The 15,023-nt window shown below is 40.1% G+C and overlaps 1 protein-coding gene across 2 annotated transcripts in view; it reads right to left on the bottom strand.

Annotated features, from left to right (window-relative positions):
• Positions 1 to 816: 816 nt before the first annotated feature.
• The window catches only part of LOC125896991 (interleukin-31 receptor subunit alpha-like), a 30,024-nt gene continuing 15,817 nt past the window's right edge, over positions 817 to 15,023 (bottom strand). For both annotated transcript variants that reach the window (XM_049590002.1, XM_049590001.1), the window contains exons 6-17: positions 14,867 to 14,979; positions 13,451 to 13,474; positions 13,133 to 13,295; positions 9,511 to 9,593; positions 8,001 to 8,205; positions 7,684 to 7,848; positions 6,602 to 6,703; positions 6,375 to 6,515; positions 6,136 to 6,276; positions 3,312 to 3,396; positions 3,042 to 3,123; positions 817 to 2,244 (exon numbers count right to left, since the gene is read on the bottom strand). In XM_049590002.1, coding sequence (XP_049445959.1) covers positions 1,834 to 2,244; positions 3,042 to 3,123; positions 3,312 to 3,396; positions 6,136 to 6,276; positions 6,375 to 6,515; positions 6,602 to 6,703; positions 7,684 to 7,848; positions 8,001 to 8,205; positions 9,511 to 9,593; positions 13,133 to 13,295; positions 13,451 to 13,474; positions 14,867 to 14,979 — 1,715 coding nt within the window. In that variant the 3' untranslated portion in view covers positions 817 to 1,833. The remainder of the gene's footprint in view (positions 2,245 to 3,041; positions 3,124 to 3,311; positions 3,397 to 6,135; positions 6,277 to 6,374; positions 6,516 to 6,601; positions 6,704 to 7,683; positions 7,849 to 8,000; positions 8,206 to 9,510; positions 9,594 to 13,132; positions 13,296 to 13,450; positions 13,475 to 14,866; positions 14,980 to 15,023) is intronic.

Genomic DNA, 15,023 nt, shown 5'->3' with positions numbered 1-15,023 from the left:
TCACATGGTTTACTGAAATCTTATTGAGGGTCCCAGGACTACAGGATGAGACTCTAAACTGACCTTTCGCTAAGCCCCGCCCCTTAGTGATGGTCCGACAAGTTGTTGGAGTAAGCCTGGAGCACACACTGTAACTAACTGCACTCCCTGAAGAAATATCATCATATTTTTAGAAGAACAAAACAGTGATTCCAGAGAGAAGCAGACAGAGGGGTCTACAGTCTGTGTTTGAAGGATATATCCAGGATGTCAAACTGACTCAGCAGCAACAACAGGTTAAAAAGACAAAGACAGTTAGAAGCTAAAGCCGAACTATATGCTACAGATCACAGTGTAAAAGTGAACCACAACATCACTGCTGATCACCACACAAGACAATGAATATAAAGGGAAACTTTGCTGATATTGAACCAGCTGTGTGGCATCGCAGTGTGTGCAGATGAACGGTGTTTGGCTTCACCCCTCTGCCGCTGCCAGCAACCGGACCTCCGTTGGAAGTCAAACAACGTTCATCAGCGCACACTGCAATGACACAGAGGTGGTTGAATATCAGCAAAGTTTCCCTGCTTCCCTTCACCTGTGCCCCAGATGGCTTTCACCTTTTAATTTTCTCTTCCTCTAATGCTCTCCACACTTCACTCCCACATTTTGGTTATGTGAGATTTAATTTAATTTTTTTATTTAATCAATTGACATATTGAATCGAAATTTCCCTTCCTTAATAACTCCTCTTACATCAATTGAGTACTTTATTGTCTATTGAACTGATAACAAGCAGCACATTCAACACATTTTGTACTCAAATAACAAGACAGCTTGCAAAACACAAAATGTAATTTATTTAATATTTTTGTCCATTGTAATGTTCCTCTTTAGAAGTCTTGCTCATGTATGTTATTATTACATGATCAGTAAAAACAAATGCCAGTTTTTAACCTGTTTAACTTGGTGAATATTTACTAAACATTGCAGCATACTTTGATAGTTAATAAAGTTTGAACCATTTAACAAATGTAATAAATAATGCATGAGTTTGACAAAGGACAAAGCTATCTCAGACATTTAAAATCTGCTGCCCAACAATAAATGTGACACTATTAAGCAGCTTATATGTATAGGTCACTGTTATATCGGATGCCAAGTCATACAGGAAGAATTGCAGTCAGGTTTCTGGTGTCATGTGAGCAGTTAAATATTGTTTTACAAGGAGCAGATGTGACTGATAACAGGAAACACATGGGAAGCTCATTATATTACACAGCTAATATTGTGGTATTTACAACATAATATAAAAAATCTCAGTGCTGCTATCACTGGACAAACCTGTGCTTTATGGTTTAATATAATACAGTCTGTACATCCACATATTTGTTTTATGATTTCAACCTCTGCTGCATAGTTTAGGCCCCAGTTTCAGTTTCTTTTCAGAGTTCTGAACACATTATGGCGTAGATGCATCAACTGAGACCAAAAACTGTTGCTGGAGGGATATACACTTATCTCCATATAATTAGCTCTGCAGAAGACACCAAGCAGACTCAGCAAAGCAGTTACTACACACATTGTTTAGCTATAAATATCATGTTTGCAGTAGCATTAGCACAATGTACTTTTATTTACACATAACATTACATTTTATGACCTGGGTTAGGAAGTCTGATACAAGATTACAATCTTCTGCTTTCACCCCGCAGTGGAAGCAGTGCCAGGCAGGAAAATGCCACACACAATCATGCAAGTCTTTGGCAATGTTAATGATGCCTGGTTTCCACAGAGCTCATTCATTTTTCTTGAATCTTGGAATGTTTTCATTGTTTTGTCTTTCCATTTTCCTCACCTGGCCTGGCCTTGTTCAAACATGTTCAAAGTGACATAAACCGTCATCGGCATCGTCTTCTCTGGTTGTTTTGGTGGAACTTGCTTCAATTCTTTACTGGTAGGACTGTGCACAGGAGTCTGGCTTCGATACGGGCTGACCGGGGAGGTCTCTGAAGGAAGCAGTGCGGTGGAATCATCAGGAGAGGATAAGTGTTGTGTCTCCACAGCCTCGACTGGGTCTTTATTCTGTAAGTGCAGCACTGGAACCGTGGCTGGATCGACGTATTCCTCTGTCTGGACGCTGGCTGGGGTTTCATTACTGCCTGTGGCTTGTGGAGAGGTGGCTATTGTCTGAGTTTCCTCTGTGTAAACCTTGTCACAGATGCTTTCGGGTGGATTGCTGAATGGCGGGAAGGTGTATATTCCCTGCGAACAGATCCACACATGCCACAAAGACACACATGCAGATAGTCGATTATTCAGGAGGTAAAATCTTAGTTACAGAATCATGACACTTAGATTAGATTGTTTGTGATGAATAGGTTTGAAATATGGCTGTATAGCTGTCCTTTTAGTCTCTCACTCTACAGCAGGAAATGGCTCTTCAAAATAAAACCTCTGCCCCAGAAATTCCCTGTACTTCAATATAAAGTTTTTTTTTCAAAGTTGACACGTTTGCGAGTCACTTGGGGTCCATTCAGAATGGACCAACGACCCACTTTTAGACCACGACCCATCGGTTGGGAACCACTGGCGTCCTCATGTTGAGAAACACAATTTAAAGAAGCAACTACCAGTTATTATGGATTAATATGCTGATTATTTTCCTCAAATAAATGATTTTGTTTTTCATAAAATGTCAGAAAATACTGAAATACTTTAAGTCCATCATAATTTATCAGATTATTATTATTATATTTTTTTATCAACTCATTATTAAGATATAATTTACAGACAGTATAACTGAGCATTAGATTTAATACATTGCAAAAAATGTTGTTGTGACATCACTGTTTGGTGTCTGGTCAAAATCTTCTGAGGGGGCTGAAGCCCAGTGGGTCATGGATACAAACCACTACGATTTATACTTTTTCACAGCTATCACCTAAAATAAAGCAACACATTCTTCATATTTTCTTCCCTGACCACAAACCACCGAGAATTGAATTTAATCATCCCCTCATGCACTTAAAATGATGTAATTGATTCCTCACTGAATTCACCTCTTGATGACTTGGCGATAGCAACAAAGCCACAGAACTGCGGCCAGGGTCTGGCACCGGCTTCTCCCTGAATTTCTCCCACCTATAAAGCAGATTATAAGCATCATTTGGGGCAATTTTTTAACATGTTATGGTCATGAATATAAAGATTATGCCCTGTATGAAAACATTTACACATTACTGCTGACATGGAAATGTCTCCAGTTAAGTGTCATCATTTGAAATCAATCCACACCACATCATCAGTGCTGATAAAAGACTGACACTTACTGAACAGCACAGTACAATCCAAGTGACAGCACCAGAAGTATAATGATGCTGCCGCACACACTGACTGCTGCAATGAGCCCCGGACCTGCCGAAAAAACAGAATAGATTTGTAGTAAGCACGAACAATGACTCACTTCTCCAGAACTCTACGTGACACATGTTGTGTGTTACTGCTTGAAACATTTTCCAATTACTGATGAGAAATGACTGATTATTAATGATGTTCTGCGTTAATCATAGCTATGAAACAATGCAAGGAGGTCATGACTTCATAGTTACTCAAGACATTGTTTTAGTGAGCAATGTGAGTAATGATAGTAGTGGTTGGGATCTCGAAGCACATGCAGCTGCTACTATGACACGGAGTTGTCATTTGTAATGTCACAACCCCAAACAAATACTTGGAAATAAAAGCATTAGTTTAATTTCACTCAGGGTTCATCTCTATAATGATGCTGCCCTTTATCCTGCTCTCATCTCACAGCAGTGGGACCTCCGGTTTATTTTGGTTCCTTAACACTTCCCTCATTTTGTCAGTGGAAAATAACAGTGGCGCATCTTTCTTGGCCATCACTGCCAACACCAACTGCCAAAATCAACAACATGGAAAAATTTACGGCTTGGACTCCAGAGTATGAAGAAATGTTATGAGTTGTTTCTTAACCAAGGTAACACCACCAATACCAAGGCTCTCCCAGACTTGCCACAACAACCCAGTCCTGCACATGGATGCATTTGAACACTTCCCTGGCCAGAATCTTTGATCTTGTCATGGTGGGCAGAAGAGATGCCATCATGTCTAAATTTCTCTGGTGTTTATTTTTGTGGATGTGTAATTGGGTATGACAGTATGGATGGGTGGGCTGGGGATGAATTTGTCTCAAGACTTGTTTGTATACACACATGCCTGTGGATATTCTCATTTATCCAGGTCATAGTTATCTCAAGGCAATTGAATCGAACGCAACTGGACTCTCAATAGAGGAGGAGGTCTGCGACACCACCTATATCCCACCTATAATGCTGTCCTTTCATCCTTGCCCAGGAGATTTAACAGCTTAACCTCTAAAAACAGTGGTCGTTCACAAATGGCCTCATGTGACTCTAATGACTCCAACGACCACCGCTGCAGCAGGAGTTTCAACAACCTTCGTTGACACACCATTGGAGCACTAATGAACCAATGACATCATTGGCCTTGTGATGACCTCCTCAGAGGTTAAATACCTGGGGTTTTTTCACACCAGTTTGTCAGACTAGTTCCAGCCTAGTCAGACAAGCATGAACTGATGAAGCCTCTTGGATAAGAGGTGAAACGTCTTCTAAGACAAACACTAAGTCCAGTTGCGTTCGATTCGATTGCCTTGAGATTTATTCACACATGTTGTATGTAAAAGCACATGGAGATTACTTTGTATGAAACGTGCTATATAAATAAAATTAGGTTTTGATTTCTTCATTATTTCATTTGACAGACAGTTTTGTCTGACGGTGGAGCGTTGTTGTTCATGGGCATGTTCAGGCTTGCAACACTTTCCTTGTTCCATGTTGCACTGGTGCCACAGCAGGTAGGTTCAGTTCCGAGAATCCTGTCACACAAAGCTGATAGTCAGTCGTTGAACAATGCCGGGCCGTCGGTGAGCGTCTGTCTTTCTAGTTTTTTGCAGTGTGTCCTGCACCGTTGGCACCGGTCAGCTGGTTGCAACCTCCATGGCTGAAAAATGAAGCCAGCACGGGAACCAAAAACTGCAGCCACTTGAGGCTGGCTCCAAAAGTGAGTCAGTCCCCATAGACCCCCGACATTAAAATGCCCAACTTCACAGCAAAAATAAACATGTTTACAGCCTGGTAATAATAAAAAAAAAAAAAAAAAAAAAAAAAAAGATAATATTCCCCTTCGTGACAACTGTCCAGTGCTGAATTTTTATACAACTAACCCATTTACATTTTATTAAGGCTTAAAGTTACACATAATTAAGGGCAGGCTGTCTGGCCATTAGTGTCCTTGGCTTCTCAATCAGATCCACCCCTCGCTTCTCCACAGCGCCAGCCTCTCACCCAAATATGGTCACTTCTAGCTCAAAAAAAAAAAAAAAAAAATCTATGATGGCTGAATTTGAGGCTTCAAAACAGAAGTCCACAAACCAACGGGTGACATCATGGTAGCTACGTCCATTACTTTTACAGTCTACAATCGGTCCTTGTCAGCCTTTTATATCCAATTCTGTATGTTGAATTAGTGTGGGAGCCTGTGGAGCCCGCTGGTGAGTGAAATCACTCTGATTGGCAGTTCAGCTCAGCGCACAAGAAGAGAAACAGAAGTGAGGAAAGTAAACAAATGGCTGAAGTCAAGAGGGCATGAGATAGAAACAATCTCATTAAATAAAGTGAGGTTACTTCTTTAGCCATTGAGCTCTTTAGCAGAAATGGTGCACTGTAAAAATCCTTTGCTCTGTCAACATTTGGTTGTGTTGTTAATGTGCTAACTGGCTAACTAGCCTTGAATCCTTCCAGTCAGTCTTCACTTTTGAATGGCGCCAAGTCTTTGGCAAGACACAGGCAACATGAGTCAACAGGCACCCTTCGTTGCAACTAGTTTTTTATGTCAGTTTCGTGTGTCTGGGTGTTAATTTCATACAGTCAGCGTAAGGGGACACCTATGTGTAACAGAATGGTTGTACATTGTACCCCATGAGTGCAGGTCTTTTAACCTTGTCACCCTGTCGCTAGTCACTCCGGGTGAGTATGCCAATTTCCGAAAGATTCCTGTTAGATGGTTGCAGTTGTGCTGTGAGAACTAGAGCTATAAGGTGTGTCTACTCACCAAACTTTTGGGTTTTAAAGTGTGTCTCACTGCTGTTAGTAGTTCCAGTAAGAGCTGTGGCCGTGACATAGATGGTGTATCGGGTGTCTGGATTCAGATCTTTCAAAAAGATGTCCTGCTTTGTGCCGTCTACAGTAACATCTAGAAGACCATGACATGACAGAAACGTCATCAGAGAAGAGGAAATAAGTGTATTTTTATTCATATGCAACCTTCAGACAAGTCTGCAGTGGACTTACTGAGCTGTGGTCCTTTCTGTGTACTGTAGAAAACAGTGTAGTTGACAACGACACCGCTGCAGATCTCCTGAGACGTCACACTCCAGCTCACAAAGGCACTTTTGTCGTAGGCCGTAACATTCATAGTAACATTTCCTGGATCTGTGGGGACCACGTTTTTTAAAATCAGACTGGTTAAACATGAAAATACATTTTCAGAATCCTAAAAAAACAACTAAATGACGTACCTCCTACTCTGGAGCAGATCTGAGGGGCTTGTGTAGCATGGCCTGTCTTGTCATCAAAGAGGGGAGTTACTGTTATATTGTATGGCGTCTTATCCAGAAGGTCTGCAAGGAAGAAAAGACTGCTCTGAAAATCTATGACAGTAAGAAGTGGCAAGTGATTGTTAAAACACATTAAAGCCATAGATCTAAATACTACTAGACCTGTTTAGCTGTTTAGCCAGATGTGTAGCTTTAGGGATGGCAATGTCAGCTGGTCAGGCACTCCACCACTTGCTCCATACCGAAATGTCTCAAAAATTAATACAACATTCATGTTCTTCAGAGGATGATGTCTACTGACTCAGTGTATGGTTGATCCTTGAGTCCAAGTGGATTTTTGAGCCAAATTTGAGATATCTGAGATATTGCATTTATGAGAATGAGAAGCCTTGACCTTTGAAATCTGACCACCAAAATCTAATCAGTTCATCCATGAGTGTAAGGGAAGGTCTGTGCCAAAATTAAGGAAATTCCCTCATTGGGTTCTTGGGATATTGAGTTCATGAGAATGGGACAGATGGATGGACAACCCAAAAACATAGTGCCTCTGGCCAGAGCTGCTGCTGCTATGGAGACATCAAAAACAGAGCTAGAGAAAGAAGTAGAGCCCTGGCTCGTCTCTCACTGCCATACAGCTGGCCAATCACAATATAAAGTGGGTATGAGTGTTGGATTGTCACAGCATCCCCCCCAGTTGGATGTTGAAAAAGGTAGAGAGGGTTTGTTCAATTAAAGAGATTAAAGCAGTTCTGACAGAGCAGCCCTGTGGAATATCCCATCTCTGTGAGAGATGAATCACATTTCTTGAAAACTCCATTCTTAAGAAGCAATACAGAGCAGCTTTTAAAGTTTGCACGAGCATATCCACTTTTTGCCACAACCCGACGATGAAAGATGAGAAACAAATTGATCTGAAACAGGTTTAGTCATTTCCCACAAATCTGCATGAGTTTGATGATGATGACTCATCCCAAGAGCTCATTTCATGGATTAACACCCATAAGGAGTCTGTTTGTTGTCCATCAACATGTTCTCTAACCTACCAGAGAGTGTTGTGTTCGTATATTTGCTCTCCTCCCAGTGATATTGATTTCCATCATGGGTCCAATCGATCATGTAACCACTGACAGGATGAGTAAGAGCTTCCCAGCTGACCAGAATAACGCCTTCGTATGTTGACGTCTGGATGTCGGTAACTTGAGGGAGGCCTGCCAAATGAGATCGAGTGAAAGGAAGCGAAAATGATATAAAAACACTATCATGCATCAGAGCAAAGCACTGTTCCATTAACATGAAGCAGTGTGATCTATAATTTGTGGTTACTCATTAAAACAGCAAAATCAATAGCATTAAAACTCACTCTCTCCAACGGCTGGAACATAAACAGACTCCTCCACAAACAGGGCATCTTTACTGAAGAGGTTGAGACTTATTCTGTGTGCATCTTGGTTCACATAAACATCACAAGGCGATCTGCCACATTGGTTGACTCCCATCTTTTGCTCTTTATAGGGAGTCTGTTTGATAACGTAGGTAAATGTCTCTTCGCATGTAGAAGGAACCTCCTGCGTAGACAGTTTGAAGCACTTTAGATCAACACGTAACGTAAGGAGAAAGTCTCTGAGAAAATATCGGTTGAAAAGTTGAATTAAAGGTCCAGTGTGTAGGATTTAGGGGGATATACTGGCAGGAATGGAATATAACTAGAATTACCCCACCATGGCTGTATGTCTATGGGCACCAGTCAAGTTTCTCTTATAGTTTACATCCATGTCTGTGAAAACATGAATGCTTCACACACATCTTACCCTCAGCAGCACAGAGGATCTATACAATCAGCACAGTTTCAAGGTGGACACCCAAGATTAGAGTCAACAATTCAATATCTGACCAAATGTCTCACCTTCTGTTCCTGAGTTATGATGATGAAAAATGGCCAGAAAAGTGTTTAATGCTGAACATTATGATGTCACTATGAAAGTGACCTTTGACCTTTTGGATATAAACTGTCATCATGTCATCATTCTATCCCATTAGACATTTGTGTGAAGTTTTTTTCATAATTTGTATAAGAATTCTTGAGTTATGGCCAAAATAATGTTTTGCGAGGTCACACTGACCTTGACCTTTGACCTTCAACCACCAAATTGTAATCAGATTATTCTTCAGTCCAAACGTGTGTGTCAAATTCAAAGAACTTCCCTCAAGGTGTTTTGAAGATATCACATCAACGAGAATGAGACAGATACAAGATCACATTGACCTTCTAACCACCTCATCGCTGAGTCCAGGTGAACGTTTGTGCCAAATCTGGAAACATTCCTTCAAAGTGTTCTTGAGATATTGCTTTCATGAGAACGCGACGGACAGACGGACGAACGGACAACCCAGCGTGTTAGGTTTAGTGTATAATCACCTGAAAATAAGAGTCATTGTGATTTTATTACCTTAGAATGAGACATTTACATCTACATAAGGAGTAGGTCCTTGTTTATGGAGATAGCCATATTCACCACTATGTTTCTACAGTAGCCCAGAATGGACAATCCAAACACTGACTCAAGATGGGGCTATTCATGTTTACACGTCACCCACCGTAGTTATAAGCCCATCTGCAACAAGCAGTGGCAGATAAAGACTGATTTAGTCTGTTTGCTTGGGAGAGGAGGAGATCTTTGTCGATAATTTGGCTAAAATGCTCTTGAATAATAAACACTGAAGGAATTCTAGCTGGGAGAAGTTTCAGCTGGTTGCAATCTGCAATCCTCACTGCTAAATCTCTCACTCTTACACACTTCGCCTTTAAGAGTTTGGAAATCAATTAAATGAATTTTTCAAAACAACAATTTTCAACTGAGAGGCTTCCTTACCTTCCACATGACATGAACTCGTCTAACTCCATTTTCCTGCGGTTCAGCTACTTTCCTCCACAGGTGCAGCTTGACATCACTCTCTGTGAAGGGTCACAATATATTCAAAACAACAGCACTGGAATACACAAACACAAATATGAGCATACATCAATATGATAACAGTTAACTGACCTAAAGCCAAATAAAGACAGAACTGGACTGCTGTTCACACCTAGAGTCAGGCCAGTCATTAGAAATTATAGACATGGGGACAAATCTTTCCACTTTGGGCTCATAATCCACACCCACTCCATCACTACACACCCACACTTAGCAGTAACACCAACACTGATTATTTCAAATGGTCTTACTGCAACAAAATGGCTACTAAGGGGACTAACATTGTCGCACATGACCACAATTGGTCTCACTGAATCCACAAGAGTCTCAATTTTCCACTCATATCCAATTTATGCAAGTCCAAGGCTGTTTAGGGACCCAGTGTGCAGAAATATTCAAATACACTAATTTGGAAAACAGCAATGCCACTTTCCCTCACCAAATTTAGCCTAACTTTGGAGCGTTATTTAGCCCCCTCCTAATGAGATAACATCACATGACTGGCACCAATGGATGTCTTCTGTCATCTAGTTTCACATGATATCATTATCTTCACACTGGCTATAAAATTACAGGTTTTATTTGCCGGTCTGCCTGGCTTCTCACACTTTTCTTTTCTGAGACCCTCATTTTTGGCGAGGTAGTTTGAGTCAGGCCGCAGTTCACTTTACATCTTTTCATCAGCAGCTCATGTGTGTTCTGCACTTCTGACGGGTGCAGCCAAAACTCCATTGCACTGTTTTCACATTAACTGCTGGGGGTGGAGTATCAGATGTCAACATGAAATGTGTTTTAGTGATAACAATAAATTTATTCATGATGTATTTGTATTGTATTTTACTTGTATTGTCAATGATATAAGTTAATAAGTAAACTGAGCCCCTTTCCACTGCACAAAAAAATCCACCAACACCTGCTAACATCCACCTTTTAATTAAATGGGAGAGGTTACAATTGGCATTCACACCCAGGTCGAATGACTCTGCAGTAGTCATGGGTATTTAACGGCCGGTATTGATGGAAATCATCTGTCTCCGCCCAAGCAGCGCTAAAACATTGATCCATTGACACAGCTCATGGTTACAGCTGCGATGGTGGGAATGGTAGTACAATCTGCCATTTGTTTTGTTTTCCAGTGATCTGCCAAGAATACAAGTAGCGCTACACTGAGAGTTGCATGTCCATTCTTGTGAACTATCAATCATCAACTCTGATATCCAATGAGTTACCAGGCCATTATCAGCTCCCTGGAGTCATTTTAACACAGCTGTCTGTTTGTACAGTGTTAACATTTTAATTTGTAGCTGGTGTTTCTAACAATATTCACATTCACGTCCCAACCTGCAGCTCAGGTATGTCAGATCTGTATTCTCTTTTAGAGCCGCAATAATGTTTCTGAATTTCAACTTTTTGCATTTCTACACAAGTTGGCAAATAAATATTTTTGGTTTGTTTATTCAAAATAAAACTAATGTTGATTTGTAAACCGGTGAACTAGATGCACGTATTACATCAACTGCACAAACCATCATTCTTTGCCAAATCTGTTATTAGCTACTAGCTTCGAACCACAGTATATGCACAGGGATATCATTCATTTGTCCTCCACCGCAAAGTCAACCATTGTTAGTTTCACTTAAATATTAATGAAAATTCAAGTGAAATGTTTGCACAAGACAGCGCAGTAAAAAAGCAGAACATTATGCTTTGTTTTCTTCAGTAATACTAAGTGGGATCTCATCGGAGCTGTTCCTCACAAGGCCTGTGTCTAGTTTAGTTTATTTGCACATCACAGTGCATATTCGTAATTAACTAATGACTTTAGACTTTGTATCTGTTTATTTGAATTTTTTTTTTTTTTTTTGATTTTCAGCGCAAAAAAGTATTTTACTCTTTTTATTCAATTAGCTGGTACCATATTGGCAGCGAGCTTTCCTTAATGACAGACATCTCCAAACGTCTGCAAATCACACTAAAATTATCCGGACGATGAATCCAGTTCTTCAAAAATCTGCATATTTGGTCCAAAGGTAAACATAGCATGCATATACAATGGGCCCAATTAGGATTAAGGTTGGGTATTGTTTAGGTTTTTTCCGATACCGGTGCCGAACCGATACTTTTAAAATGGAACAGGTGCCTAAACGGTGCCTGAACCGATACCTCAAAATATGAGTTTTTTTATGGAGGTTGAAAAGTGGCACTAATGGGCCACCTTTCAGAAGTATGTGAGTATTTTGTATAACAGTTTTAAATTATAATAAAAACAATGTTTTTATTTATTTATTGCTGAGGCAAATTAGAAATAGGCTACCTAGAAATAAATAGGTATATGAACTCTATTAACAGTTTTAAGATATAATAAAAAACACTTAAATTAACATTACAATAATATTAACTCTATTAAAGTCTGGTTCCGTTGTGTTTGATAACATTGTTGAACATAAACAGAAGTGACGCTAATGGTGCTTAGCATGCCTTTAAATAATAATATACACTCAACAAATGAACGAATGAATCAATGAATGATTCTGTTACGTGTAATGTCCAATAGAGGGAGACAGAGCACTCAAAAAAAAGCACCAAAAGGAGGCACCATAATGTGCGTTCTGTTTCGGTCTGGTAGGTATTGGCTGTGTAGGTACCGGTTACATATAAGCACCGACTTTCGGTACCCAACCCTAATTAGGATCTAACACAACTGAGATATTATTAGCAACTCAAAGCTCTTTAGCAGTGATTCCCAACTGTCCCCAACTGGTGACTCACAAATGTTTGTGAAAAGCACACACTTTATTTTGAAGCATAGTGAATATCCGGCACAGAGCTTTTATTGTGAAGTGCCATCTCCTGCTGTAGAGTGAGTGAATAACAGACGGCCATTAACAGAGACAACAAACAAGCTTGACAACATGGCCAAACGCAAGTATGACGCTAAATGTTTTAAACTGAGTGGACTTTAAACTATTGACTATGAACAAATCTGGTCCCCGTGGCTGGACCAGTTGGGAACCACTGCTCTAAAACGATGCATGTACATGCCCCAACATGTTGGTTATCAAGTCAAAATACCAAATGGTGGAACAGCTGGAGCCTCTTGTGCTATTTAGCTTCTTTGCATCAAAGTAGTATTCCACTGGTGGTAGACTTGTTCAACCATGCAAGCACTGCCTCCCTCTTTTATTCCTTTAACCACTTTCCTGAAAAGGTCTGCACTGCTATTTTGTGCATATCCAAAAGCCTGTTGATATCCAAGTCTATCATTATGTTTAATTTTAGGAGCGTTTCTTCTTCCAACCAGGAATGTGAACTTTTCTTTAGAGCATGTATCTCTACCTCCACCTTGCAAACAGTTGGCAAGATGTCTTGTGTACAATACATCCATGACAACGCACAGAGCCAACCGTCCTAATCAGAAAATGATACATTCAGAAAAAGATCTAATTCAGACTATCCAAATAAAATATGCTGATTACATGACCCATATTGAATTCAGATTATTGCCATAGATTGATCTTACTGTTCAGTTTGGTCAGGACTGTCTTCTCCTTACTCCAGTCACTCCAGGGAGCCTTAGGTAAAGCACAGCGGACTGAAAATGTGTAGTTACTGCAGGATTCCACTTTTGTAATCGTCACCGCCCCACTGCTGTGCTTCTCAACAGTCTTATTGATTATCACCGACTGGGAAAAACATAAAGATTTTGGTTAGAAACTTCCCATTAGGGAAGTCCCAGAAGATCCAAAGTTGAGACCATTAAATATTAATAAAGGAGATTTTAAACAGACACAGCTTTCTTTAGGTGAAGAGAAATGTCAAGTAAAAATCTATTTCTAACCTCTGGAGTTCTTCCACTGACAGCCTGGAACAGAGAGGCAAACAGAAATGGCTTCGATCAGTCACGAAGGGGAACACAAACGAAATAAAGAAAAACAGAGGCAGAATCAAAAACAACTGTACTTTTTAATTGCCACTGGGAGCCATAAAGCTGAACAAAGAGTGGTGTTCTGCCAGAGGTAGTGTAGTTTTGTACCATCTGAAGTAATAGGGAGGTGGTCGAGGTCGATAGGGGCTGTGAGTGCTTAAACAATACTGTAGACACCACAAACAGATATTGTATTGGGCATGTTTTGATTGAAGACATTAGTTGTTATTGAGAATTTTACTGACAAGTTCATGTTACCATTTTAGCGAGTGCTTGATATGTTAATTACAACATCTTGTCATTATATTGACAGCAAATGTAATATCTGGCCACTCTTATGTTTCTGACAAATTGTATTTGCTGTTGAAGACAGGGCTGTGAGCAAATACCAAAATGAGTCGGATTAAAACCAGATTTTCTTTCCTTTATAAAAAACTATTTCAAGCCGACTTTTTCCTGTCCTTCCAGTTCTCTCAATATCACATGAACGCAGCATTATAGTAGCAGTCTCAAGGCTCATTTATGCTCAATGTTAGATATGTATACAGACACGGACGAAGCCATCTGTCCGTACTCCGAGTTGATGTTGGGTGTTTTATCAGTGTTAGGCAAGCAAGTCTCAAGTCCTCAAATGAGTCTGACTCGAGTCATATAAAAATAAACGAACCAAATTAGTATGATTGGAGATGACAAATTATACAAGGAACTAGGGCTGCAACGATTAGTCGACTAATCGATGACTAATCAAATATTAAAATAACTGATGACTATTTTAGTAGTCGACTAATTGGTTTGAGTCATTTTTCATAGAAAAGTACTAAAGTGGGGCGTCGGTGGCTTAGCTGTTGCCGCAGGGGCCTGGGTTCGACTCCAGCCTGTGGCCATCTCCTGCACGTCACTCCCCCTCTCTCTCTCCCCCTCACACCTGTCTGTCCCGTCAATTAAAGGCTAAAAAAAAAAAAGTACTAAAGTACCCCCAAATACTCTCATTGCAGCTTCCTACGTTCAAATATTGGCAGCTTTACACACTCTCCCATGATGGTGAACTAAACCCCTTTTGGCGTGAGTACGAAACAAGACATTAGATGACATCATTTTGGGGTTTGGGAGAGACAGACTGACATTTTTCAACATTTTAACACATTTTTCGATAAAATGATTAGTTGACTATGAAAATAATCGACAGTTGCAGCCTTACAAGGAACTAAAATCTAACATGGGTCCAATAACATTACACACATTATACCTGTGCTTTAAAGAATTGAAAAAGTATAAGGTTCAAAATGAAGCCAATATTTTAATATGGGTAGCTTATGATGAGGGACGTACCTTGCTGTAATTGACTTGACAGTGACACTCACTTGTAAAAAGTGACCGCTTCCATTTGACCAACAGATCGTCAGAGGAGGGAGTTACGTTTATCGTCGGACGGATAATTTGCACTGAGGGAATATGATTATGACAGCACATCAAAATGCAGAACTGT

The sequence above is a fragment of the Epinephelus fuscoguttatus genome, linkage group LG11, assembly GCF_011397635.1.
Source record: "Epinephelus fuscoguttatus linkage group LG11, E.fuscoguttatus.final_Chr_v1".
NCBI classification, from domain to species: domain Eukaryota; kingdom Metazoa; phylum Chordata; class Actinopteri; order Perciformes; family Serranidae; genus Epinephelus; species Epinephelus fuscoguttatus.
The sequence above is the reverse complement of the archived record's forward strand: the minus strand, read 5'-3'. Positions and strand labels throughout refer to the sequence as shown.